General features: G+C 44.3%; 1 protein-coding gene and 1 long non-coding RNA gene across 2 annotated transcripts in view; both read right to left on the bottom strand.

The window, feature by feature from the left end:
- Window positions 1–27,322, bottom strand: part of LOC141073990 (uncharacterized) — a 344,900-nt gene that overhangs the window by 155,563 nt on the left and 162,015 nt on the right. The gene's annotated exons all lie outside the window — the stretch shown is intronic.
- The window catches only part of LOC141073949 (uncharacterized), a 101,394-nt gene that overhangs the window by 47,987 nt on the left and 26,085 nt on the right, over window positions 1–27,322 (bottom strand). Inside the window, exons 2-5 of the mRNA XM_073561478.1 lie at window positions 17,935–18,114; window positions 17,728–17,851; window positions 17,547–17,644; window positions 17,258–17,348 (exon numbers count right to left, since the gene is read on the bottom strand). Of these exons, the coding sequence (XP_073417579.1) occupies window positions 17,258–17,348; window positions 17,547–17,644; window positions 17,728–17,851; window positions 17,935–18,114 (493 nt within the window). The remainder of the gene's footprint in view (window positions 1–17,257; window positions 17,349–17,546; window positions 17,645–17,727; window positions 17,852–17,934; window positions 18,115–27,322) is intronic.

Genomic DNA, 27,322 nt, shown 5'->3' with positions numbered 1-27,322 from the left:
AAGACATTGATGGCTTTCTGCAGGACTTTGAGCGGCAGTGTGCCCTTCATCAAGTAAAGCCAGAGGAACGGGTTCAGATTCTGGCCAGCAAGCTGACAGGCCGGGCAGCGGACGCCTATCGCACGGTACCTGATGAGGACTGTATGGACTATGAGCGGATCAAAGAAGTAATCTTGGCCTGGTATGCGCTGACACCAGAGGCATACCGCCAAAAGTTCTGTGGACTTATAAAACGCGTAACCGATACCCACGCTGAATGGGCCTGTAAATTACGGCGGTCACTGCTACAGTGGGTACAAGGGAGCCAAGCAACCACTAAGGAGGACGTCCTCCAGCTCTTCTTCTTAGAACGATTCTTTAATGGACTAACCCCCGAGACACAGGAATGGCTTCGGGACAGGCAGCCAACGACTCTGGAGGAAGCCGCTCGTCTGGCCGATGAGCATCATGATGCCAGGAGGCCTCAGTTGTCCGGATCAAAGATGGTTACTAGGGGCCCGCCCATGGACCTGGAGGGCCCCAAACCACCGAAGATTGTAGGGGGACCAGCTAGAAACCCGGCCTACCACAGTCCCCCTGGGGCGCGATGCCACACCTGCCGTCAGCTGGGCCACCTGCAAAGACAATGTTGCAACCGGACTCAGCATACCCAGTGGCCAAAGGCGGGAACGGCTACCTTCAGCCGGGCTGCTGTACACTGCTACCAGGGCGAAGCTGACCCAGCATTGGGGGCTACGACTAATCAAGGGGTGGAAGAAATGGAGGAAGTGCTGCATGAAGTAGACCCTGTGCAGGCAGCCTGGGCAGATAATCGACAACAGCATCGATAGGTCGTGTGGGTTAATGGGAAATGTATGCAGGGACTAAGAGATTCCGGGGCAACTTTGACCCTTGAGAAGCCTCATCTCGTCCGGGACTAAGAGAAGACGGACCAGACAGTGGCAGTCCGTGTAGCAGGGGGAGCTATACATCGACTGCCCACTGCCAGGATTCACCTGAACTGGGGAGTCGGGGATGGCCTTGTTGAGGTCGGCTTGATAGAGGATTTGCCTGCAGACGTCTTGCTGAGAAACGACTTGGGGCCCATGTTGTCTGCATTCTCGGTTTCCCCTCTGGCTGAGACATATCCTGTGACCACCCGGAGACAAGTTCGAGCTGCGGAGGTGGAATCACACTCAGAGGAGGCCCAGGTAAGACATCCCAGCCCTACACGTATTCCCATAGCCAGATACATTTCTTGGGCCACCCCAGATGAATTTAAGAGGGAGTTACTTGAGGATCCTTCATTGGAGGGATATCGTGGGAAGGCACAGGAGGGGAAAGGGGTACTGGAAGGGGAACAGTTTGCATGGAAGCAGGGACTCCTCTACCGGATCACAGAGCAGCACCACACAGGGACGAGCTCCACTATAAAACAACAGCTGGTAGTTCCCAAGAAGTATAGGCAGGAGCTACTGCGAATCTCTCATGATATACCCTTGGCCGGGCACTTCGGCGTCAGTCGCACCAGGCATCGTCTGACAAAACTTCTTTTGGCCGGGGGTAACCTATGATGTTCGTCAGTACTGCCAGACCTGTGACAGTTGCCAGCGCATTGGCAAGAGGGGGGAATCGATGCAAGGCCAAATTACGCCCCCTCCCCATTGTGGAGGAACCATTTCTGATAGGGCCGTTAGCCAAACCCAGTCCGTCAGGGAAAAGGTATATATTGACAGTGGTAGATTATGCCACACGGTATCCAGAGGCAGTTGCATTACCTAACATACTGGCAGAGTCGGTGGCGGCCGCCCTGCTCCAGGTTTTCTCACGGGTAGGATTTCCCCGGGAGATTATCTCGGACCAGAGAACCCAGTTTACAGCAGAGGTGACCAACCAACTGTGGAAGTGGAACTGCGGGGTAAAGTCCATTAGAAGTGCCCCGTACCACCCGCAAACCAATGGTGTTATGAGTTCATTTTCTCCTTCACCTCTGATGAACTCCCTCTGCTGGTGAAAGGAGTTAGTGAAATTGATCTGGATGGGAAGAACCTGTCATCTGAACAGGTGAAGTGTGATTGGACATCCGGAATTTCTGAGTGGATATAAGGCAGCCGACGCCCTTGCAGGGTTGCTGGTGATCCTTTCTGCTCTGAGCTCTGGCATCCAGTTTAGTTCCTGTCTACTAAAAGCTAAGTTTTTGCTCTGCTATTTTTTCCATGAGATTTTGTCTGTTTACTTAGTGTTTGTGTTCAGCCTGCCCTGGTTGGGATGGGCTGAACTCCATTTTTGCCTCTGATCAGTTGATCTCTTTGCTCTGTCTTCAGAATATACCCGAGTGCTGATATAGTGATTTTGAAGTCTAGTGACTTCAGGGCCTTTTCAATCAGACGTGTTGGACATTATTTTTGGCAGGGTTTTTTTACGGGTTGCAGCCAGCATCTTTTCTGTCCTTTCCTATCTAGTTAGTTGGGCCCCATCGTTTGCTCAGCCTGTCTTTCTGTCTGTGTTTGTGTTTTCATCTGTTTTTCACCGACAATACATGTTGGGGGCTGTCTATTGCTTTGGGGTCTGCTCTGGGGCAGTTTAGATTTCCCCTTTCTTTCTTTAAGCTTATTTAGCTCTCCGGCTGTGATGAGTGGTCTAGGGCACCGTAGGAACCCCCCACGGCTACTGTTAGTTGTGGTGAATAGGATCAGGGGTCTGCAATCTGCAAGTTACCAACCTCTCCGGTTTTCTGGACTTAGCTTGTGTTTTTGTTTTTTTCCTCCTCCGGTGACTCATTTATAACACAATGGGTTGTGTGAACGCTTTAACAGGACATTAAAACAGCTCATTGGGACTTTTACTAGGACCTACAGGGACTGGGAGAAATTCTTGCCACACCTCCTGTTTGCCTATCGGGAGGTACCCCAAGAATCCACGGGGTTCTCCCCGTTCGAGCTGGTATACGGGAGACTGGTAAGGGGACCCCTAGACTTAGTGCTAGAACACTGGGAAGGGGAGGGCCTCATAGAAGGGGTACCTATTGTACCCTATGTGCTGGAATTCCGGGACCGCCTACAGGAGCTGACCCAGGCTTTACGTGAGAACATGCAGGAGACCAAGCGGCGCCAGCGTGTATGGTACGATCGGAGGGCCAGAGAGCGCACCTTGGAAATAGGACAGAAGGTCCTGGTGTTAGAGCCCACTAAGCAGAACAAGTTCCAAGCTGCATGGCAGGGGCCCTACCAGGTAGTGGGGAAAATAGCCGACACAACCTATAATGTCACCGATTGTGATGACCCCAGAGTTATCCGCATGTTCCACGTGAATATGCTGAAGCCCTACCGGGAGCACCCTGAAGAGGTAGTGGCCATCTGTGCACCTGAAGCAGAGGATTTAGCCGGACTTCCCTTGCCGGATGTCTTAGGGGAAAGGACTCAGTCTGAAACATGGGACCAGGTACACTTGGGTGAAGACCTAGGCCCCCGGGAGAGACAGCAGGCGGAGGAGTTGTTGAGGCAGCGACAGAGGATGTTTTCGAGGAGACCAGGGCACACTCGCCTGGCACAACACAAGGTTGAGACCCAGGATCAGACCCCCCTGCGACAAAACCCCTTCCGCGTCCCTGAGTCTGTACGAGAGGGGATCATAGAATCAGAGAATCGTAGAGTTGGAAGGGACCTCCTGGGCCATCTGGTCCAACCCCCTGCTCAAAGCAGGATTCGCTAAATCATCCCAGTCAGATGTCTGTCCAGCCTCTGTTTGAAGACATCCATTGAAGGAGAACTCACCACTTCTCGTGGAAGCTTGTTCCACTCATTGATCACTCTAACTGTCAAAAAGTTTTTTATAATATCTAATCTGTGTCTCCTCCCATTCAGTTTCATCCCATTGCTTCTAGTCTTTCCTTGTGCAAATGAGAATAAAGTTGATCCTTCTACAATGTGACAGCCCTTTAGATATTTGTAGACAGCTATTAAGTCTCCTCTCAGTCTTCTCTTTTGCAAACTAAACAATCCCAAATCCTGCAACCTTTCCTCATAAGACAGGGTTTGCAGACCGGTCACCATTCTGGTTGCTCTTTTCTGAACTTGCTCCAGTTTGTTGATATCTTTTTTAAAATGTGGTGCCCAAAACTGGACACAATATTCCAGATGAGGTCTGACCAAAGAGGAGTAGAGGGAAATAATGACTTCACGTGATCTAGACTGTATGCTTCTGTTAATACATCCTAGAATTGCATTTGCTTTTTTTGCTGCTGCATCACACTGTTGACTCATATTCAGTCTGTGATCTATTAGTATACCCAAGTCTTTTTTACATGTGCTGTTGCTTAGGCCTATTCCTCCCATTCTGTATATGCTTTTTTCATTTTTATTGCCCAGATGTAGTACTTTGCATTTCTCCCTGTTAAAAACCATTCTGTTAGTTGCTGCCCACTTCTCCAGTTTATTTATATCTTTTTGAATCCTCTCTCTCTCTTCTCTAGTATTAGCTATCCCTCCTACCTTTGTGTCATCAGCAAATTTAATCAGTTTACCCTCAATTCCTTCATCTAAATAGTTGATAAAGATGTTGAACAATACAGGGCCCAGGACAGAGCCCTGTGGTACCCCACTTGAGACATTCTTCCAACTGGATGTGCAGCCATTTACGACCACTCTTTGGGTCCGATCACTAAGCCAGTTATGAATCCACCTAACAGTTGCCTTGTCCATTCCATACTTAGTCATTTTTTCAATAAGGATTGTATGAGATACTTTGTCAAATGCTTTGCTGAAGTCAAGATATACTATATCTACAGCATTTCCTTGATCCACCCAATCAGTGATTCCGTCATAGAAGGAAATTAAGTTTGTCTGACATGACTTATTAGTTACAAACCCATGCTGACTCTGTTTAATCACTTCATTCTTATCCAGGTACTGACATACATGTTGTTTAATAATTTGTTCAAAGGTCTTTCCTGGTATAGAAGTCAGACTCACCGGCCTATAGTTGCCTGGGTCCACCTTCTTCCCCTTTTTGAAGATAGGAACAACATTTGCTCTTCTCCAGTCTTCTGGGACTTCTCCTGTTCTCCAAGAATTTTCAAAGATTATGGAGAGGGGTTCAAAAATTTCTTCTGCTATCTCCTTCAGTATTCTGGGGTGTAATTCATCTGGACCTGGAGACTTGAATTCATTTAGGTTAGCTAAGTGTTTCCTCACTATCTTTCTGTTTATAGATATCCTGGATTCTTCTATTCCCTTAATAGGACAGTGAATAACAGTTGATGTCACATTTCCTTTCTGAGAGAAAACAGATGCAAAATAGGAATTTAAAAGTTCGGCCTTCTCAACATCCTGTCTTACCATTTCATCATTTTCATCCTGGAAAAATCCTATAGCATCTTTGACTTTTCTTTTACTTTTGACATATCCCCAAAATCCTTTATTATTGCTTTTGACATCTCTTGCAAGCCTCAATTCATTGTCAGCTTTAGCTAATCTGATTTGTGCCCTGCAGGTTCTGCAGACAGCATTATATTCTTCTTTAGATATGCCTCCCTCTTTCCATTTTATAAACATTTTTTTCTTCCTTTTTAGCATGTGCTTAAGTTCTGTGTTCATCCATCCTGGCTTCCTTAAATGCTTCCTATTCTTCCCTCTTTTTGGAATTGTTAACAACTGTGCTTTGAGAATTTCATTTTTCAAGATTTCCCATCCTTCCTGGACATTTTTGTCTTTAAGGATATCCAGCCATTGGATCTCTCCAATTCTCTTTCTGAATCCCTTAAAATCTGCCTTTCTGAAATCTAACCTTGACGTCTGAGTCTTCACAGATCTTCCTCCTCTAGTTATCCAAAATTCTAAAATAGCATGGTCGCTACCTCCTAGGGTCCCAGCCACTTTTACCTCCTCAACCATTTCCTCCCTGTTTATAAGGATTAGATCCAAGGTAGCAGTTCCCCTTGTTTTCTCCCCTACCTTTTGGAAGATAAAGTTGTCAGCAAGAGAGGATGTTTAAATATTAATAATCCGTTAATTTCTTATAAGACTCAGTTCTGTACATTGCTTTAGCTTACACGACATAGGCTATTTTTAAGCTTGGCTCATGGTAGAAAGACAGCTCCATATATGTAGAGACCATGTGCTTTAGGAGACGTATATAATTCATGGCTAACTGTAGAGGTCGCTCTTGCTCCCTCCCCATCATGAGACACAGACGCAAGATGACATAACTGAACAACTGGTATGTTACTTTACTACAAAGAAGCCTAAGAGAGCCAGAGGCCATTTGCCATGTGGGATCTTAGAGAAAAAAGATGAAAAGCTTTTGCAATAACGGACAATTTCTCTTTCACCTATTTTTATGTTTTTCTGTAATAATCTTTTCTTTGATGGAAGAAACCAAATAAACCACTATATTTTTAACTGGTAACTAGTCCTGAGTATTTTACAGGATAAGCATTATTTTACATTGGAGAGCCAGCCAGATCTGTATTTTTGTACTTTTTTGTGGATTTCCATCCACTTGCCCAAAAGGGGATTGAACTTTGTTAACGTCATATGTGCAAGTTATCAGGAAATCTACTACTTACAAGAATCACACAGAACCTAGAAGTAAGAATTGCCAGATAGATTGAGAAGTACTACAAGTGCCAAGGTGCCAGACGTGCTGAAGCCAAGACGTGTGAAGACAAGAGCCCAGTGTTGTCCATTAAAGGAACAAGCTGAGAAATTTCAAGGTAAGAGAAATGGATGTAATTAATTCTTATGCTAAGCAGAGTAGATTGAAATTTAAGTCTGTAGACAAGTCTAATCCAGAAGTATTATGGCTAAGATTATATGCTGAGTGCGAACTGGCGAATCAGAAGTTAGACTGTAAATTCTTCAATAGAGAAAGAGAGAGATTAAAAAATATTCTACAGATGGTAGATATATTTCATAGATCTGTGTCAGAGAAATCCAAAAATGATTGTGTAGAGGATAGTGATGTTCCCGAGATTCACTGTAATGTGGAGAAACAGTTACAAGTAGCAGCAGCCATTGAAGGTGACCTTGCAGACGTGGAACAAGATGGAGAAGTAGGAGGAGACTTCAGAACTGACGTAGAGGACGTACAAGGGAAAGACGTACCACTAAAAATAGACGACTCACAGGCCAAAATACAAAGTAAAGTAAGAAAAACTTTGCTAAAGATATGCAAAATAATACCTGCATATGATAATACAATCCATGTTTGTAGAAACTCTGAGGTTTTTGAAAGTTGTGTTGATAAATTTGATTTATCTAACGAGGAGAAGAATCAGTTGTTCAAAATGTGGATCCCTGTAAATTTTGCTAGGAGATTGACTTTAAAGTTATCTGGTGAAACACATGAGAATTTAAATGATAAGGACAGATTAAAGATTCTTATTTTTTGTTCATCAAATGAAAATCATCCAGATATTGATATTCTTCAAAAATTAAGGATTGGTCGGAAGGAATGTATTTTTACGTTCATGTCCATATATGAACGTTTGTATAGAATGCTGAGTGAGAATGTCAAAACACAGTCCCTCATAAGGAGTTTTGTAAGCAAATTTTGGTTTTTAAATCCTGCATCTCGTGTTATTGCGTCACAAAAAGATTCTTTATTTGAATGTGCGCAATCCCTTGATTTTGCCAGAAAACACGAGAATCGTGAAAGGAAAGTAAATTGTGCTAATTTTGTGAAGACAGGCAGAGTAAAATCTTATCAGAAGCCTGCATTAGCAAAACCTTCTAAAATGAGTTTTCCTCAAAATCAAATCTATGAAGAACAAAGAAAATCACATGTTTGTTATAAGCCATATGGAATGATGCAAAGAAACACCGAAAAGACACAGATTGAATTAAGAAAAATGATGAGTTCTGATTTTCTTTCTGTAACAAAGATGGCCGAATGTGACAGACAGAAACAGGTGGTGAGTGACATCATGGCCTGTAAACTGAATACTCTGCTCCAAGAATCTATCAGCTTCAAAATGGCAAGAACCTTTCAGGATATTTTTTGCAGAGAAATAAGTATGGGTGTAGGAATTGGCTAGAAAAAGTAATTATATATATTGTGTAACAGTGTTATACAATTAGTGAGTTATATGTAATTATTTTATAGAGTATAATCCTGTAGTTTTATGGTTTGTGGATATATACATATTCATACAGTAGATATAGAGTGTTTGTAGAAGTAGAAATAGTAGAACTGTATTTTTTAGTGAAAATTAAAATCTACTCCAGTAATAAAATTTAGAATTATGAATATGATATTAACCTTCTCTTTTATTTTTCCTTAGAATTTTCATTTCAAAGCAGGACTTAATCGGGAAAAATTCTCTTACAAGGATTTATGACTTTATTTACACAGGAAGTTGCAATAGGTGTATGATTTTATATATATCTAACCCTTAAAAGGAAATAACTAATTGCATTTTAAAATGTGTGTGTGTGCTTTTCCTGCATGGCTTGAATGACAACCACAGCATGTGAAATTTGAACCTTGTTCTAATAATACAAGTATACCAGTATACTATGTCCCTGTTCTTAGGAAAAGAATTTTTAAGGGGTCTCAACTTTTGCAAACCAATGGAATTTTTTTTCCAGGCCTAAATGTCAAGTATAGCTATACAATATATATTTATGTCATGTGTATTTGGGGAATATTCTAAGAAATATTAAGAGACTAAATTTAAATAGTTTACAATGCATTGATAATTAGGATAATTTGGGTTAAAATACGTGTATTCATCACACCTTCGTATGTGAGGTATTTGGTTTAAACTTAAATATGTGACACAGTCTGAGTGACAGTGACTGAGTGTATGAGCAGCTGCTGAGCGAGTAATGTGATACGTTTGTATGAGACCTCAGGATTCTGAATGAGAGAGAGAAAAAAAGAGAAAAAAAACAAAAAACCAAAAGCCTTTACCTTTAGGAGAAATATGCAGATCAGTTAAATTATTAGAATATTAGGATATATAATGAAATATTATCTATACAACATATATTTCTATAGTAATTATTATTTCTTGATTTAGTTAATTGTGGATAAGTGCAAAGTGCAATCGCACATCAAAATGGTTTATGCAAATTAATTTTTCCAAAGGATAATTTTATGATATTCAAATTAATTTTGATGGTTACACATCTTCAGACAAATAATGGTATAAGCAAATATAAATTCACATAATTTATACATTAATTATTTTTAATTTTGGTTTTGATAAATGAATTATTTCATGAAACAATATTTTTTGGTATTAAGGGGGAACTATGTTTTTTGATCCTGACTACATCGTCACATTTGATTAATACCTCTTCTTCACACATTTTAATAGGAAATAAATAAATAAGGTTCAATGGTATAAGTATTGGGTATAATAACATTAAGTATTATAAAGAGTCATTTCTTTACAGTAAGAGGAATATTATATGCAAAGTTGCATAATTTGAATATTTTGGTAACACAAGTTTATGACAATTATGAAATAATCCAGATCATGGAAATATTAAGGGTATATGTTACTGAAGACATAACTACTCTGCATCAACATAAAGGCCTTATTCTTATTTTTATTTTTATTCTTACTTTTCATTATTTTTAATTCTTTCACCAATATTTAGTAAAGTAATATCTACTGAGAATATTGCTTCATTAAATATAGCAATGATATGGTTTTATTACAAAGGAAATGTTTCACTTCTGAGTTATATGCAACAATTCTTTTATTCATTCATTCACTCACTCATATATTCTTATTTTGGTTCATGGCTATACATTCCTACATATTATTAGTATAATAAATATATTCCTTATTAATAAAGATGATAACACTGGTTACATAAAACACAGTGACACCTATGGGTTGAAAAAGGTAATTACACCTATGACATAAAAAATGTTCTATCACATGAAAAATATGGATAATAATGTATTATCACTTATTATTAGTTTATTATTTCAAATATTGAAATCTATATATGGTACAAATTCTGATAATTATATGGATATTACTGATTGCTATGGTACGCTGTGATATTATAGGATAGGAAAATTACCAGATTTGGTATAGAATAGGGAATGAAGACTTCAAGCAAGATACTGAAATTACGTTAATAAAGACTTTTCATATTAAAATTGATTCTTATCAGTTGCAAGAAGAAGAATGCCGCGATCCAGAAGTCCCAGAAGGTAACAAAGCTATGATTACTGAGTAACTATGTTAATTACAAATGCAGAATTCACCACTGACAGTCACAAGTGCAGTATCCACCACTGACAGTCACAAGTGCAGTATCCACCACTGACAGTCACAAGTGCAGTATCCACCACTGACAGCGACAAGTGCAGTATCCACCACTGACAGTCACAAGTGCAGTATCCACCACTGACAGTCACAAGTGCAGTATCCACCACTGACAGTCACAAGTGCAGTATCCACCACTGACAGTCACAAGTGCAGTATCCACCACTGACAGCCACAAGTGCAGAATCCACCACTGACAGTCACAGGTGCAGTATCCACCACTGACAGTCACAGGTGCAGTATCCACCACTGACAGTCACAAGTGCAGTATCCACCACTGACAGTCACAAGTGCAGTATCCACCACTGACAGTCACAAGTGCAGTATCCACCACTGACAGCGACAAGTGCAGTATCCACCACTGACAGCGACAAGTGCAGTATCCACCACTGACAGTCACAAGTGCAGTATCCACCACTGACAGCCACAAGTGCAGAATCCACCACTGACAGTCACAGGTGCAGTATCCACCACTGACAGCCACAAGTGCGGTATCCACCACTGACAGTCACAAGTGCGGTATCCACCACTGACAGTCACAAGTGCGGTATCCACCACTGACAGTCACAAGTGCGGTATCCACCACTGACAGTCACAAGTGCGGTATCCACCACTGACAGCCACAAGTGCGGTATCCACCACTGACAGTCACAAGTGCGGTATCCACCACTGACAGTCACAAGTGCGGTATCCACCACTGACAGTCACAAGTGCGGTATCCACCACTGACAGTCACAAGTGCAGTATCCACAACTGACAGTCACAAGTGCAGTATCCACCACTGACAGTCACAAGTGCAGTATCCACCACTGACAGTCACAAGTGCAGTATCCACCACTGACAGCCACAGGTGCAGAATCCACCACTGACAGTCACAGGTGCAGTAACCACCACTGACAGTCACAAGTGCGGTATCCACCACTGACAGTCACAAGTGCGGTATCCACCACTGACAGTCACAAGTGCAGTATCCACCACTGACAGCCACAAGTGCAGTATCCACCACTGACAGTCACAAGTGCAGTATCCACCACTGACAGTCACAAGTGCAGTATCCACCACTGACAGTCACAAGTGCAGTATCCACCACTGACAGCCACAAGTGCAGAATCCACCACTGACAGTCACAGGTGCGGTAACCACCACTGACAGTCACAAGTGCGGTATCCACCACTGACAGTCACAAGTGCGGTATCCACCACTGACAGTCACAATTAAAGTGTCTAACCTGACAACCAGAGGACGATGATCCTATGATGCTGAGATGAACTGTGTTATCACGTTCTTACCAAGTTCCAGAGGCTTCTAATCACCTGTAAAGCTTCAATGTAAAGCTGGTAAACAATGAAGGTAATTATCAGGAAGCTACAACCCTGACATGTGTCCTGTGCATTAGGACAAGGACTGGTTATGGTGCTATGTTTAGCAAGGAAGAGTCATTTTAACCCTTGCTTTGCTGACCAAAGACGTCACACCTGTTCAAAGACCAGTGCCGATGGAGGATTCCAGAATATCCAAGGCGAGCCAATGTAAGCCCAGGTTTTTAAAGGTGACACTGCAAAGATATTAAAGCTGCATTTCATCTATAGACTTTGTTTCTTATCAACATTTGAATTTATGGACTTTGATTTTTACACAACACGATTTCTACAACATCTATATGCTATAGAAAAACTGTTTCTAAAAGAACCAAGAAGAAGACAGAAGACATCAAAATGAAGACCAGATGACATCAGATGATGATGACTGGACCTGAGATGCTTCAATTTAGATTTAGGGAAGTATAATTATACATATTGTATATGAATATTGTTCACGGCTTACCATAACATGAATTCACATCAATTATGTCATTGAGTACTTATAACGGTAATCTGATATTATTATTATTGATATTAAATTATTTTGTCAAAGAAGAAGAAAAGAAGAAAAAAGATCTCATTATATTTTGAGGGTTCCAATTAATGTCTGTCTCCCTCAAAAGGGGGAATTGTTAAATATTAATAATCCGTTAATTTCTTATAAGACTCAGCTCTGTACATTGCTTTAGCTTACACGACATAGGCTATTTTTAAGCTTGGCTCATGGTAGAAAGACAGCTCCATATATGTAGAGACCACGTGCTTTAGGAGACGTATATAATTCATGGCTAACTGTAGAGGTCGCTCTTGCTCCCTCCCCATCATGAGACACAGACGCAAGATGACATAACTGAACAACTGGTATGTTACTTTACTACAAAGAAGCCTAAGAGAGCCAGAGGCCATTTGCCATGTGGGATCTTAGAGAAAGAAGATGACAAGCTTTTGCAATAACGGACAATTTCTCTTTCACCTATTTTTATGTTTTTCTGTAATAATCTTATCTTTGATGGAAGAAACCAAATAAACCACTACATTTTTATCTGCTAACTAGTCCTGAGTATTTTACAGGATAAGCATTATTTTACAGAGGATAAGAATTTCCTTGACCTGTTAGTTTTGCCTGAGAGAGATTCCCAACAAATGTCTGGATAGTTGAAATCTCCCATGACAACTATGTCATATTTTTGGGAGAACTTGGCCATTTGATGCATAAAGAGTTCATCCATACCTTCAGCTTGCACAGGCGGCCTGTAGTAAATGCCTACAATGGTGTCCTTTCCATTGTTCTGTCCTTGTATTCTTACCCAAACAGTTTCCACAGAACTCCCATTCTCTGAAGCTTCAATCTCTGTGCAGATATACGCACTTCTAACATACAACGCGACACCTCCTCCTCGTTTATCAAGTCTGTTTCTTGCAAATAAGTTGTATCCTTCTAGTCTTGTATTCCAATCATGTGTATCATCCCACCAAGTTTCAGTGATTCCAATGACATCATATTTCTTCTCCTGCGTTAGTAGTTCCAATTCTCCTTGTTTGTTGCCCATGCTTTGTGCATTAGTATAGAAACATTTTAGTTTGTGATTGGTTTCTCTTTCTCCAATATTTTTATTAATTAGATTCTTTTGTCTTTGTTCTTCCTTTCCACTTCTAATAGCAGAGTTCTCAATAGCATTTGTCAGGTGTATGGCTTTTTCTGGTCTTTTGCTTCCCTTCCCATGTTGTTCTAGTTTAAAGCTCTCCTTACAAGTGTAGCAAGACGACTTCCAAATACATGTTTTCCAGTCTTCGTAAGGTGCACCCCATCTCTAGCAAGTAGTCCATCGTAAAGGTAACTCACTCCGTGATCCAGAAATCCAAATCGTTGCTGACGGCACCATCGACGTAGCCAGTTGTTCACCTGCAGAATCTTATTCCACCTCCTTGTTCCATGGCCATCCACTGGGAGGATGGAAGAGAAGACCACCTGAGCTCCCAGTTCTTTCACTTTCTTGCCTAAGTCTTCAAAGTCTCTGCAGATGGTTTCCAGGTCGTTTCTTGCGGTGTCATTTGTCCCCACATGTAGTAACAGGAATGGGTAGTCATCTGTAGGTCTGAAGAGTCCTGATATCCTGTCAGACACATCTTTAATTTTTGCACCTGGAAGACAGCACATTTCTCTTGAAGTTATATCCGGTCTGCAGATAGCGGCCTCTGTTCTTCTCAACAGGGAATCCCCCATGACCACCACTCTCCGTTTCTTCTTCACAACATTTTTCTTTCTCCATCCAGTAGGACTCTGAAGGCGTACAAGGTTGCTGTTTGTGGGCAAAGTCTTATCCTGATGTATTTCTTCATTGGTTTCCTGCGTGAGAGCCTGGTACTGGTTCCTGAGGAGTATGGGTGCTGACTGCCTCCTGATCCTCCTGCTTCTCTGGGTCACATGTCTCCATTCCTCTGTTTCTTCAGGTGCACTTCGAATTTCTTCTCTTTCTGTAACATGAAGAGATAATTCTGCTCTGTCTAAGAACTCTTCGCCTTCCTTAATGATCTTCAACGTAGCTAACCTCTCTTCGAGACTTTGCAACTTTTCCTCCAACAGGGACACAAGCTTGCATTTGTGGCATGTGAAGTTTGGCTTTTCCACTGGTAAGTCTGTGAACATGTATCAAGAAATGCAGCTCACCAAATGGCTCCTGGCCTCTTCCATATTGCGATTTCTTAAAAACGATGAAAGATGAGCCAAAATTCGGCGCGCGGCTTTACGATTTCCTCTTTTCAGCTGCAACAGCCAAAACCCAGTGATCGTTGAGCTCGCGGAGACTCTTCACTTATCCCAGAAGGCAGTGGGAATATGCAAATGATCTCCTCAAGACTCTTCCCCTGGTTTTTCTGGTCAAGAGATACAAGAGATGCTGCGTTTAGGGGTCATTGAAGAGTCAGATAGTCCCTGGGCATCCCCAGTAGTGTTAGTGCCCAAGAAGGATGGGACTACACGGTTTTGTGTAGACTATCGTAAGCTCAATGAGAAAACAGTGACGGATGCATATCCCATGCCGCGTGTGAATGAGTTGTTAGACCGGCTGGCGGGGGCAAAGTATTTGACCACCATCGATCTATGCAAAGGCTACTGGCAGATTCCCCTTAGTCCTGACGCTATTCCCAAGTCGGCATTTGTCACCCCGTTCGGCTTATTCCAGTTTCGAGTTATGCCATTCGGGATGAAGAATGCCCCGGTGACCTTCCAAAGGCTGGCTGACCGGCTTCTGGATGGTCTCCAGGACTATGCTTGTGCCTACCTGGACAATGCCATCTACAGTGCGACATGGGAAGAGCATCTAAATCACCTAGAGACAGTATTGGACAGGATCCACCTGGCCGGAATCACCTTGAACCCAAACAAGTGTCACGTGGGCAAAGCAGAGGTTCAGAATTTAGGGCATTGGGTGGGAAGTGGGAAACAGCGACCAGAACCAATCAAGATTGAGGCCATAGCCAAATGGCCCACCCCACGCACTAAAACCCAGGTCATGGCGTTTCTAGGGACAGCGGGGTATTACAAGAAATTCGTTCCCAATTACAGCAGCGTAGCCAAGCCCCTCACTGATCTGACCCGTAAGAACCAACCCCGCCAGGTAACCTGGACCTCAGAGTGTGAGGAAGCCTTCCGCCAACTAAAGGACGCCCTCACCAATACCCCTGTATTGGCCGCACCCGATCCAACTAAACGTTTCCTGGTTCACACAGACGCTTCTATGTTTGGATTGGGGGCAGTGCTGAGCCAAGTCGGGCTGGACGGCAAAGAACACCCGGTAGCTTACCTGAGTCGGAAACTACTGTCCCGTGAAGTAAGCTATGCGGCCATCGAGAAGGAGTGCCTGGTGGTAGTATGGGCACTCAAAAAGTTGCAACCATATTTGTATGGACGACAGTTATCCCTCCTAATGGACCATAATCCCCTAGTCTGGCTTAATCGGGTCTCCAGAGACAACGCCAGATTGCTGCGGTTGAGTTTAGCCATACATCTTCTGGACTTCACCATCCACTACAGACCCGGCAAACAAAACGGTAACGCCAATGGACTAAGTCGACAAATGGAACTTGTACCAAACCCATAAACTTCGGTCATCCCCAAACCGATCCGTTAAGGATCAGACTGTGTATGCCGATCGCGTCGCTGAAAAGGGGAGCCGTGTTACGGAACCACTCAGCACCCAGAATATGTTGTGCAGTTATATGTATGTATAGTAGGTTCTATGGGAGATGCATGTCCCTAATGCATCAGCCCACAGGCTGCGCCCTGCCGCCCCCCTCCTAAATATCGGCAGGCTCCGGCCACCTGCGGCTATTGTAATGTATGTCTGGCCTGCCGCTTTTCTATTGGCCTGCCCTCTGTATCTGTGTGATATATTCTGTGACCTGTGAGTAAAGTGTTGTCAGACTGGAAATACGTGGAGAAGCAGTGATCTTTTATATGTGCCCATGTAACCAAGGAATTCCAGCCAGCGTCCTTCATTCAGACTCCTGCCAAAGCAGAATGGACCTCCGGAAACACGGGGTGGTACTGAAAGAGGTACCCGAGATAGGAAGACCCCGTTGCACAGATTAAACAACAGTAAACCAGAGCTGCACTCATTTATGGTGGACCATTGGAGCTACTATGAATCCTGAGCAGAAGATTAGAGAAAATAATATTGCTCCCCATTTCAGGAGAGATTGTGCAGTAATCTGAATTCCTTAGGATCAAAAACAATGTAAGTTATGACGTGGAGTGAATCCATGAAACCAAGGCTCAAGCCATGCCAACACAGATCCTGCAGGCATGAATAAATGTATATTTCAGCCATCAGCCACGCAGTTTGGAGAGGCGAGTTGTAAAATAATCGCCAGGATTCAAGTACCGCGTGTACCGCATTACTCGCCAAGTACCAAATCCTAATGAGTAGACTCGCTCATCCCTAGTGACCATGAGACATTCAGCAGCACAGAAGGGAGAAAAGGTAGATTCATCTGATAAGATCTCAGGGATCTAGGAAGCCAACAGCATCATTACCCTCCGCTTTCTCTTACAAGCCCAGCATACTTTTCTTCAAGTGATTTTCTATCTTGTCAGCACATTCTATGTACGCTGTCATTTGGCTTTATAGTTTAGAAGGCTCTGGCTGTTACCTGTCTAATTCCTGTCTCTTTGTCTTGAGAATAAAATTTAGGATTTCTATGCAGCCACAGCTCCAGTTCCGAGTAGCGGCAGCAGCGACGGGTGTTGATGCGAGAGACTCGTGCAAGTTTCTTGCATCACACAAAGTAGTGTGATCCCGGCCTAACTTTGCGTTCAGTGTGACCCTTTAAGCGCGCACTCGGCCTATATTGGGTCAGGTACAAGCGATCATATAGATCTCTCTTTAAGGGATCACCCTCACACTAATACCAGGGGGTAGGTGAATCCTCCATGTGGTAAGTTCTATAGAAAAGGGCTTTCAATGCACAAAGTAATTTGAACAGTTTTGGGTGGAGGAGAATGTTGTGGACTAGAGGCAAAATGGTGATCATGGTAACACAGCCGGACTACACCACCGATAAGGCAGCCACAGCCGGTGACTGAGAGGAATCTGTGACTTCTCTGCATTCAGTGGTTACTACTCACCTGGGTAGTCATATGTGGGAATCTCCTCTTTACACCGCTCATCATCTCTCACATGTGTCTCTGTAGTATTAATATGGGTCAGATCTTCACCCTGAAACAAATATTGTAAAAGTCACTGACAGATGGAAAAGTCCCATCTATGATCAGCTCTAATCCTGCCATCTCCACCGTTCTCATTACACAAGTATAAAACATATAATACTGGTGGATAAAACAAGACTGAGCACAAGACCTTCACAGCCGTCTACACATCATAGGGGAGATCTCCTGACACCTTCTCTCCATCTACCTGATGATCCTGAGGAGCACTGGGATCTTCTTGGTTACAGTCCTGTGGAAGACGAGGACGGGGACATCTCTCTGTTGTTGTCCTCTTACTGGATAGATCTGGGGGAAACACATACAGGGACTGAATTCATTCTCTACATACAGATAATTACAGGCCGTGTGTATTTAGTCCTGTCTATTACCTGGAGATGTGAGGGGCTGGGGAACCTCCATTATGACGTTCTTGTACAGATCTCTGTGTCCTTCTAAATACCCCCACTCCTCCATGGAGAAATAGACAGCGACATCCTGACACCTTATAGGAACCTGACACATACAATGATACCGTCATCCCCCCGATCCCTTCATAGTGTTACTGTATAATGTCCCAGCATTCCCAGCAGTGTCACCTCTCCAGTCAGCAGCTCAATCATCTTGTAGATGAGTTCTAGGATCTTCTGGTCATTGATGTCCTCATGGATCAGGGGGTGAGGTGGAGGCCCCGTGATTGGGCTCAGGGGTCTTCCCCATCCCTCAGACACAGGGTCCTGACAGCGATCACTAGAGGTCTTCTTCACCACTGTGTAATCCTGGTTATGGAGAGACACATTAATAAATCTCACTACAGACATTTCCAGAGTCCTCACCTCTCCAGTTCTGTCCATCTGTTATTCCCATAGATAAGAATGATGTAATGTGACGTCATCAGAATCTCTCACCTCTCCAGTGAGACGGAAGAGGATCTCTAGGGTGAGGTGTAACATCCTCTCCGCCATCTTGTCTCTGTCCATATCCATCCTTGATGGGTAAATCAGGAAAATTCTCTTCTGTAGAAGATCTTCACTGAGAGGATCCGATATTGTAGAGACCTGAATGAGAAGAAGATGATCCGATGTAACATCATAAGAATCCTGTGTAATAATACACTTACTGGAGATAATAAGGGAAACATATGAGGAGATTTATTATCTTACAGGGTTTAGTTTTCTTCCCTGACATCTACTAATAAAACCTATATATTTAGGCCACAGACAACAAGCAGTTTGCTCCTCGGAGTCGGCAGCTGAACACGTTCCTCATAGACTCATCAACGTCACCATCAATTCCCATCAGAGTGAAGGAACATCGCTCCTCTATTCAGCTCTATGGATCCAGGATGAAATCCACTGCGGCCCCTGCAAGAAAAGAGCGAAGTCTGGTGAGACCCCCGAGGCCGGAGATTTCTACAGCTGCTCTGTGCGCACAGGACCTGTGATGAGGTCACAGGAGGGGAGGAGTCAGGGGTCACATGATCAGGGGCCTCAGTGTGTGCAGGACTCTGCTGTGCTGGTTGTCATGGTGCTGGATGAGGGGAAGTTTCTGTGTGGGGTCAGGAGGGGTTTACAGGGTGGATGTAGCAGAGCCGTGTGTGTACGAGGTGTACGGAGCGGAGCCGTGTGTGTACGAGGTGTACGGAGCAAAGCCGTGTTTGTGTGGACCCCTCTGTGTATGCTGTATACACCCATATACCTCCAGCTTCGGTCGCAGACCCCTGTGTTCACTGTATACACCTGTTTATCCCCAGTTTTGGTCGCAGACCCCGCGTCTCTCACACTTTATACACCTGTATACCCCCAGCTTCAGTCACAGACCCCTCTGTTTATGCTGTATACACCCGTATACTCCCAGCTTCGGTCACAGACCCCGTGTTCACTGTATACACCCGTATATCCCCAGTTTTGGTCGCAGACCCCTGTATATGCTGTATCCACCCGAATACAACCTGGTTCGGTCGCAGACCGCTGTGTACGCTGTATACACCTGTATACCCCCAGCTTTGGTCACAGACCCCCCTGTGTACGCTGTATACACCTGTATACCCCCAGCTTCGGTCATAGACCCCTCTGTGTATGCTGTATACACCCGTATATCCCCAGCTTCGTTCGCAGATCCCTGTGTACACTGTATACACCCGTATACCCCCAGCTTTGGTCACAGACCCCCCTGTGTATGCTGTATACACCCGTATATCCCCAGCTTCGGTAACAGACCTCTGTGTACTCTGTATACACCCGTATACCCCCAGCTTCGGTCACAGACCCCTGTGTATGCTGTATACACCTGTATACCCCCAGCTTCGGTTACGGACCCCCCTGTGTATGCTGTATACACCCGTATACCCCCAGCTTCGGTCACAGACCCCTCTGTGTACTCTGTATACACCCGTATACCCCCAGCTTCGGTCACAGACCCCTCTGTGTATGCTGTATACACCCGTATACCCCCAGCTTCGGTCACAGACCCTGCATCTCTCACACTGTAGAACTGACGCCGGACACACACGGTAAAACTGCGGTCGTCGGTCTCTCATCTCTCGCACTTATACTGATAACATAAGATGGAGTCAGACGAACCCTCCTACAAAACGTGAGAACAAAGTCATTACTACAGGACTGTGTGAGAAAGGGATTTATTCTACAAGAAACGCTGGGGCCACAAATGAGAATAACATAATGTCGTTCATCTTCTCTTTCACCATAGATATTGGCAGTGAGGGCGACTTCCACTTTGCCGCAATGTGGATTTTAGTGGCCATACATAAGTAGTTTACTAGCTTCTGAAAGCTTTCTGGAAGCCGAGAAGGCCTGGTTCCCAGTAATAGGTTCCAGATCAACCGGTCCACCATACATCTGTGCTATCAGATGCGTCACCTTCTCCCAAAGCCCAGAAACCACCATACAAGACCACCAAATATGTCTCATGTCACCAGATATTCCACAGCCCCTAATACAGTCTCCCGAGATTTTAGGAAAAATGCTGTGAATTTTTTCCTTTACATAATAGACTCTGTGCAATAGTTTTAAGGAGGTCTCCACAAGGGAAGTCTGGTGACTACCTCATGATATGGTGTCACAGCTACGATACCATTCATCAATTGACTTTTCAAACCCCAAATCCTCCTCCCACTGTAACATACTGTATACTTCAATTTTTTATCATCTTGTGGAGAATTTATAGCATAGTAGATCAATGAGATCGTTCCCCTGCCCAAAGGGTCATTTAGACATTATTTTTCAAAACTGGTTGCCCTGAGAGTAGTACCGCTCGGGAGGATCTGCTTTGCAAAGTGAAAGATCTGGTTCAATCGCATTACCTCCCTAACTGGAGGTTCAAATGTTTGAACAAATTCCTGTCTGTCAAGTAAGATATTAAATGGGGAACACAAATGTTGAAGTATATGAATACCTTTCAGCTTCCACCAAGAAAACATTTGTGTCTCAAGGCCTGGCGGGAACATGGGGTTTTGTAATATAGCTGTCAGGGGAGAAGGGCTTGATTGTAAGTTATATTTAAACTTTCCTCCAAAGAAGCAACGAGTGGACTGTAAAAGGAGCCACATTCATTAACCCCCATGGAAGTCGGTCTGTGGTCCACATTAGGCCTGATAAAGAGAATGGTTTGGAGAGAAATGATTCCAGAATAACCCATCTCGGACTATTGGGATATGAACACGCACTTATTAATGGAGCAATCTGTGCCGACTTGTAATAAAGTGTAAAATTAGGGAGGGATAAACCCCCTTCTTTTCTGTGACCGAACATAAGTTTTTGCACAATTCTGGGTTGTTTTCCAAGCCAAAGAAACTTAGACATCATAGAGTGTAAATGAGTGAACGTTCTGGCTGGTACCATAATTGGGAGGGACCTAAATAGATATAAGAAGCGAGGCAGTGACACCATTTTTAATGCATGTATTCTGCCGAGCCAGGATAACTTTGAGGAAGCCCATCTATCCAGGTCCCTCTGGAAGTTTTGGATCAGTGGAGTGTAATTCCACCTAAACAGAGTTGACCTGTTGGCTGTTAAGTTGATATCCAGATATGTTAGATAATGTTCTTTGTGTATAAACCCAAAATGGGAGGCTATATTAGTTTGCTCTGTCTTAGGAAAATTTACAAATAATGCTTCGGATTTATCAATGTTAATCTTTAACCCTGAGATCTTCTCAAATTCGTGAAGGAGGGAAAACAAGTGAGGGCGTGTAGTGTGGGGACTTATTAATGTTAGCCGGAGATCATCCGCAAAGAGGCTGACTTTATATTGGTCTCCCATATTCTCAGGGCCCAGGATATTCTGATCTCTCCTTATTGCTTCCGCAATGGGTTCCACTGCAAGTGCAAAAAGATCCGGAGATAGAGGACAGCCCTGCCTGGTACCCTCTGAATATTAATTGGAGTGGGATGTGGTGACGGGAGTTTTACATAAGCGATAGGGCTATCATATAACAATTGGAGGCACTTTATAAGTTTAGGGGAGAATCCGACTTCTGATAGAACCGTAAAGAGATATGTCCAGGACGCCGAATCGAAAGCCCTCTCAATATCTAATGCAAGCAGGAGAAGTCACTTTGGTTGTAGGTTAGTTGTATGAATAATATTTAACGCTCTCCTAATATTATCTGGGGCCTGTCACGCTGGTATAAAACCAACCTGATCCCGATGGATGAGGTGAGGGAGGATTTTATTGGTCCTGTTAGTCACAATGGATGTAAAGATTTTGAAGTCAATGTATAAGAGGGATATAGGTCTATAATTTGTGGTGAGATGATCTTTCTTAGGATTAGGGATTACGGTTACATGCGCCACGTAGAGCTCAGGGGGCAGCTGTGCGCCATTTAGTAGTGAATTACAGAGGTTTTTATATGTGGTGTCAGCACATCGCTGCATTTTCTATAACTTATTGCTGTAAGACCATCCGGCCCCGGGGCCTTTCCTCTCTTTAGCTTTTTGATTGGTGAAACTATTTCCTCCTCAGAGATGTGTAAATGGAGTTGTTGTGCCTCGGACTCAGTCAGGTTAGGTAGATGTAGTGTGTGAAGGAATGACTCCAGTAGTGAGGGGGGTGATTGTGGGGGCGAATACAAACTCTGGGGGTATTCATTATAAGTGCTATACATGACATCGGGGTGGGCTGAGATCTGACCCTTAGGGTCTTTTATAGAGGAGATTATATGACTCTCTCATTCTGAGCTTACGAGCGGCATCTTATTAGGCTTATTGGCATGGTGATAAAACGCGGCTTTACTCCAAATTAGCGCCTCTCCGTTCTGGTGGTGAGAATGGCGTCTAATTGTCATTTCATATCTTGTATTTGTGTAGATAAGTATAGGGGTGAAGAGCGCTGATTGGCCAATTCTAACTCCTGCAGTTTCTCCTCCAGTCTGGGCTGTAATTCAGACCTTTCTTCTTCCTGTCGGCCGATAACTTAATCACAGAACCGGGAATAGATTTTCTGTGCGCGAGTCACATTGCTCCAAGTGAGGCCTCCTCCGCTGTGTGAGTTTAGGGGAAATTTGTTATATCTTCTCTTATAGCGGTTACATTAGAGATTTGGGCATTTTAGCTCCTGGTGTGGAGTCGATAGCACAATCATATGCCGCCATATAGTAGACGGCCGGTAACCGGTGAGAATTCCCTCCTGTGTGGGGTCTATTTCCCTCCATAGAAATCACACGTTACATTCCACACATAACACTGTGTAGAGAAGGCGGCGCGGAGTAATTGTGCCAGTAGTGAGGGGCGAATAATGGCGGGAATGTCACTGACTGAGGAGAAGGCTCCATGGAGGTCTGCACTCCGGAGATCATGTGACCCCTGACTCCTCCCCTCCTGTGACCTCATCACAGGTCCTGTGCACAGAGCAGCCATATATGTGGAGTGCGGCTCTGCAGGTTAGTGATGGGCAGTCCGGCTCTTCTGGCTCCTTTCCCCACTTTTCTCCCTCCTGTCCCTTCACTATAAAGCCTGGGCCTCATTATACAGCTGTACAGGGGTCTAGTGAAGGCTTTTTAGCCCCTTCCTCAGACTGTAGCTCCTGGGAACAGGCCCTAACTCCTGTCCCTTCACTATAAAGCCTGGGCCTCATTATACAGCTGTACAGGGGTCAAGTGAAGGCTTTTTAACCCTTTCCTCAGTCTAGCTCCTGGGCACAGGCCCTCACTCCTGTCCCTTCACTATAAAGCCTGGTCCTCATTATACAGCTGTACAGGGGTCTAGTGAATGCTTTTTAGCCCTTTCCTCAGACTGTAGCTCCTGGGCACAGGCCCTCACTCCTGTCCCTTCACTATAAAGCCTGGGCCTCGTCATACAGCTGTACAGGGGTCTAGTGAAGGCTTTTTAGCCCTTTCCTCAGACTGTAGCTCCTGGGAACAGGCCCTCACTCCTGTCCCTTCACTATAAAGCCTGGGCCTCATTATACAGCTGTACAGGAGTCTAGTGAAGGCTTTATAGCCATTTCCTCAGACTTTAGCTCCTGGGAACAGGCCCTCACTTCTGTCCCTTCACTATAAAGCCTGGTCCTCATTATACAGCTGTACAGGAGTCTAGTGAAGGCTTTTTAGCCCTTTCCTCAGACTGTAGCTCCTGGGAACAGGCCCTCACTCCTGTCCCTTCACTATAAAGCCTGGGCCTCGTTATACAGATGTACAGGGGTCTAGTGAAGGCTTTTTAGCCCTTTCCTCAGTCTGTAGCTCCTGTGCACAGGCCCTCACTCCTGTCCCTTCACTATAAAGCCTGGGCCTCATTATACAGCTGTACAGGGGTCTAGTGAAGGCTTTTTAGCCCTTTCCTCAGACTGTAGCTCCTGGGAACAGGCCCTCACTCCTGTCCCTTCACTATAAAGCCTGGGCCTCATTATACAGCTGTACAGGGGTCTAGTGAAGGCTTTTTAGCCCTTTCCTCAGACTGTAGCTCCTGGGCACAGGCCCTCACTCCTGTCCCTTCACTATAAAGCCTGGGCCTCATTATACAGCTGTACTGGGGTCTAGTGAAGGCTTTTTAGCCCTTTCCTCAGACTGTAGCTCCTGGGAACAAGCCCTCACTCCTGTCCCTTCACTATAAAGCCTGGGCCTCATTATACAGCTGTACAGGGGTCTAGTGAAGGCTTTTTAGCCCTTTCCTCAGACTGTAGCTCCTGGTCACCATGTGATCTCACCATAACCCTAACAAGCTAATTAAGGTGTGAAATCTTGATCAAAATTATCTCAGTACACAAATCTCTAAAGGTACCCGAATTTTTGCATCGCCCTTTCTCCTTTTTGCAATTATAAAATTGTACAAAAGTTTATATATATATATGTTTTATTATTATTTTTGCCTAAAATACAAAGGCCATGTGTGATCTTAGAGGTTCGGCCTTTTAGAGATCATTTCATCTTCATCTTACTACTGCTCACAATAACGGTCATTTTGACCAGGGGCGCCCACACTTTTACATGCCGCTGTCAATGCTTCATCCCGCTGGTGCTCAATATTTAATAGGGTCTTGCTATTAAACTTAATGAAAAGTTTGGTGAATGTCTTTGAGCTGTTATTACTAGAGATGAGCGAATATCGTCGGAGAAGTTGTTATTGGCTAATATCACTTACCGAATAGCTGCATTGGGACCCCGGATCCCTGGAGCGCTCCCGATAATCAGCTGCATGTGTCGCCCTCCATGCAGGTGCTGTGACTATCACACAGCGCAACACACGCAGCTGATTATCGGGAGCGCTCCAGCACACTGAGTCCTGCACACACTGAGGCCCCTGATCATGTGACCCCTGACTCCTCCCCTCCTGTGACCTCATCACAGGTCCTGTGCACAGAGCAGTCATATATGTGGCGGACACTCCTGGATCTTCTGCTTTCTGGGCCGGTTCCTCCTGTGAGTCCTATTAACCCTTTTGCTCCCTGTATTCTCCTTTCTGACAGGACAATGTCTGAATTCGGATAGTGTGACAGGAATTTAAGCAATGTGGAAGGAAAAAATGACAATTTTACTTTTTTCCTCACAAAAATGTGACTTTAGCCCCAAAATTGGCAGCGTAACAAATCCTTATTTCCCCCACTGTAGTTTGTAGACTCCATATACAGATCTCTTAAGTGCGAAAAGAGCTGAATTCCCCACTTAAGTTATTGCATTTTGGAAATTGCCCCCACTGGGAATTTATCTCCAGGTAAAGGCACAATTGTGTCTCCATGGGGGTTGTGCTCACAGCCCAACATCGTGTGGCCTCCAAAGAAATGCCACCCCGCACCATTACTGACCACTGCCAAACCGGTCATGCTGAAGGATGTTGCAGGCAGCAGATCACTCTCCACGGCGTCTCCAGACTCTGTCACGTCTGTCACATGTGCTCAGTGAGAACCTGCTTCCATCTGTGAAGAGCACAGGTCACCAGTGGCGAATTTGCCAATCCTGGTGTTCTGTGGCAAATGCCAAGCGTCCTGTACGGTGTTGGGCTGTGAGCACAACCCCATCTGTGGACGTCGGGCCCTCAGACCATCCTCATGGAGTCGGTTTCTTACCGTTTGTGCAGACACATGAACATTTGTGGCCTGCTGAAGATCATTTTGCAGGGCTCTGGCAGTGCTCCTCCTGTTCCTCCTTGCATAAAGGTGGAAGTAGCGGTCCTGCTGCTAGGCTGATGCCTTCATACGACCCCCTCCACATATCCTAGTGTACTGGCCCTCATACGGCCCCCTCCATATCTCCTGGTGTACTGGCCTGTCTCCTGGTAGCGCCTCTGGACACAACGCTGACAGACACAGCAAACCTTCTTGCCACAGCTCGCATTGATGTGCCATCCTGGATGAGCTGCACTACCTGAGCCACTTGTGTGGGTTGTAGAGTCCGTCTCAGGTTACCACGAGTATGAAAGCACAAACAACATTCAAATAAGTGGACAGTTTGATTTCACAGAAGTTTGATTTACTTGGAGTTATATTCTGTTTAAGTGTTCCCTTTATTTTTTTTAACCGTGTATATAGATAGATTTTTTTTTTTCTTTACATTGGAGGGTCCAATTCCAGCTATTGCTGTGGGATCTGTGATTTCTATCTACTCCACTGTGTACAGGATAATAGCGTATAATAAAGTAGTTATGGACGTGACGTAACTAACATTGTGCAGTGACTCTGCTTTCCATATAGTGATGGATATTTCTTGTTGCTGAAACTGTGATATTTTTTCCACTTTTAGGCTGAGTTCACACGTGGCGGTTTTTTCGCGTTTCCGTGGCGGTTTTACCCGCACGATTTTGCCACGAAAAATAAGCATCCCATTCATTCCTATGGGATTCCGCAATGCTGTGCTAATGCTGCGTTTTTTACCGTGGCGGAATCGCTTCACTGTAAAAACCGCAGCATGCTCATTAATTTTGTGGAATCGCGGCGATCCCGCACCCATAGGAATGCATTGTTCTGCTTACTTTCCACATGTGGCTGTGCACACCATGCGAAAAGTAAGCAGAACATTTGCGGATGGTACCCACGGTCCAGAGGAGAGGAGACTGTCCTCCGGGCTCTGGGTACCATATCCCTGTAAAAAATAGAATTTAAAATAAAAAATATTGTTATTCTCACCTTCCGACGTCCCGCGCAGCCTTCCCGCCTCTCTCCACGCTCCCGGTCCCAGTAATACTTTGCGAGCGATGACGTCCGTTCTCGCGGGATCGCGAAGTCTCGCGGTCATTTGCATTATGTCATCACGAATGACCGTGAGACATCGCGATCCCGCGAGAACGGACGTCATCTCGGTAATTGTCGCAAAGGATTACTGGAACCGGGAGCGTGGAGAGAGGCGGGAAGGTGAGAATAACAATATTTTTTTTATTATTATTTTTTACATTCTATCTTTTACTATTGATGCAGCATAGGCGGCCTCAATAGTAAAAAGTTGGTCACACTCATCAAACACTATGTTTATTGGACGCTGCCTCTGGCCCGGCCTAATATACCTTCATACATTGCAGCCCAGACCCCATTATTAGGCATGCAA

This window comes from Dendrobates tinctorius, unplaced genomic scaffold (genome assembly GCF_039654945.1).
Source record: "Dendrobates tinctorius isolate UK_male_01 unplaced genomic scaffold, ASM3965494v1 ptg000321l, whole genome shotgun sequence".
NCBI lineage: Eukaryota > Metazoa > Chordata > Amphibia > Anura > Dendrobatidae > Dendrobates > Dendrobates tinctorius.
The sequence above is the reverse complement of the archived record's forward strand: the minus strand, read 5'-3'. Positions and strand labels throughout refer to the sequence as shown.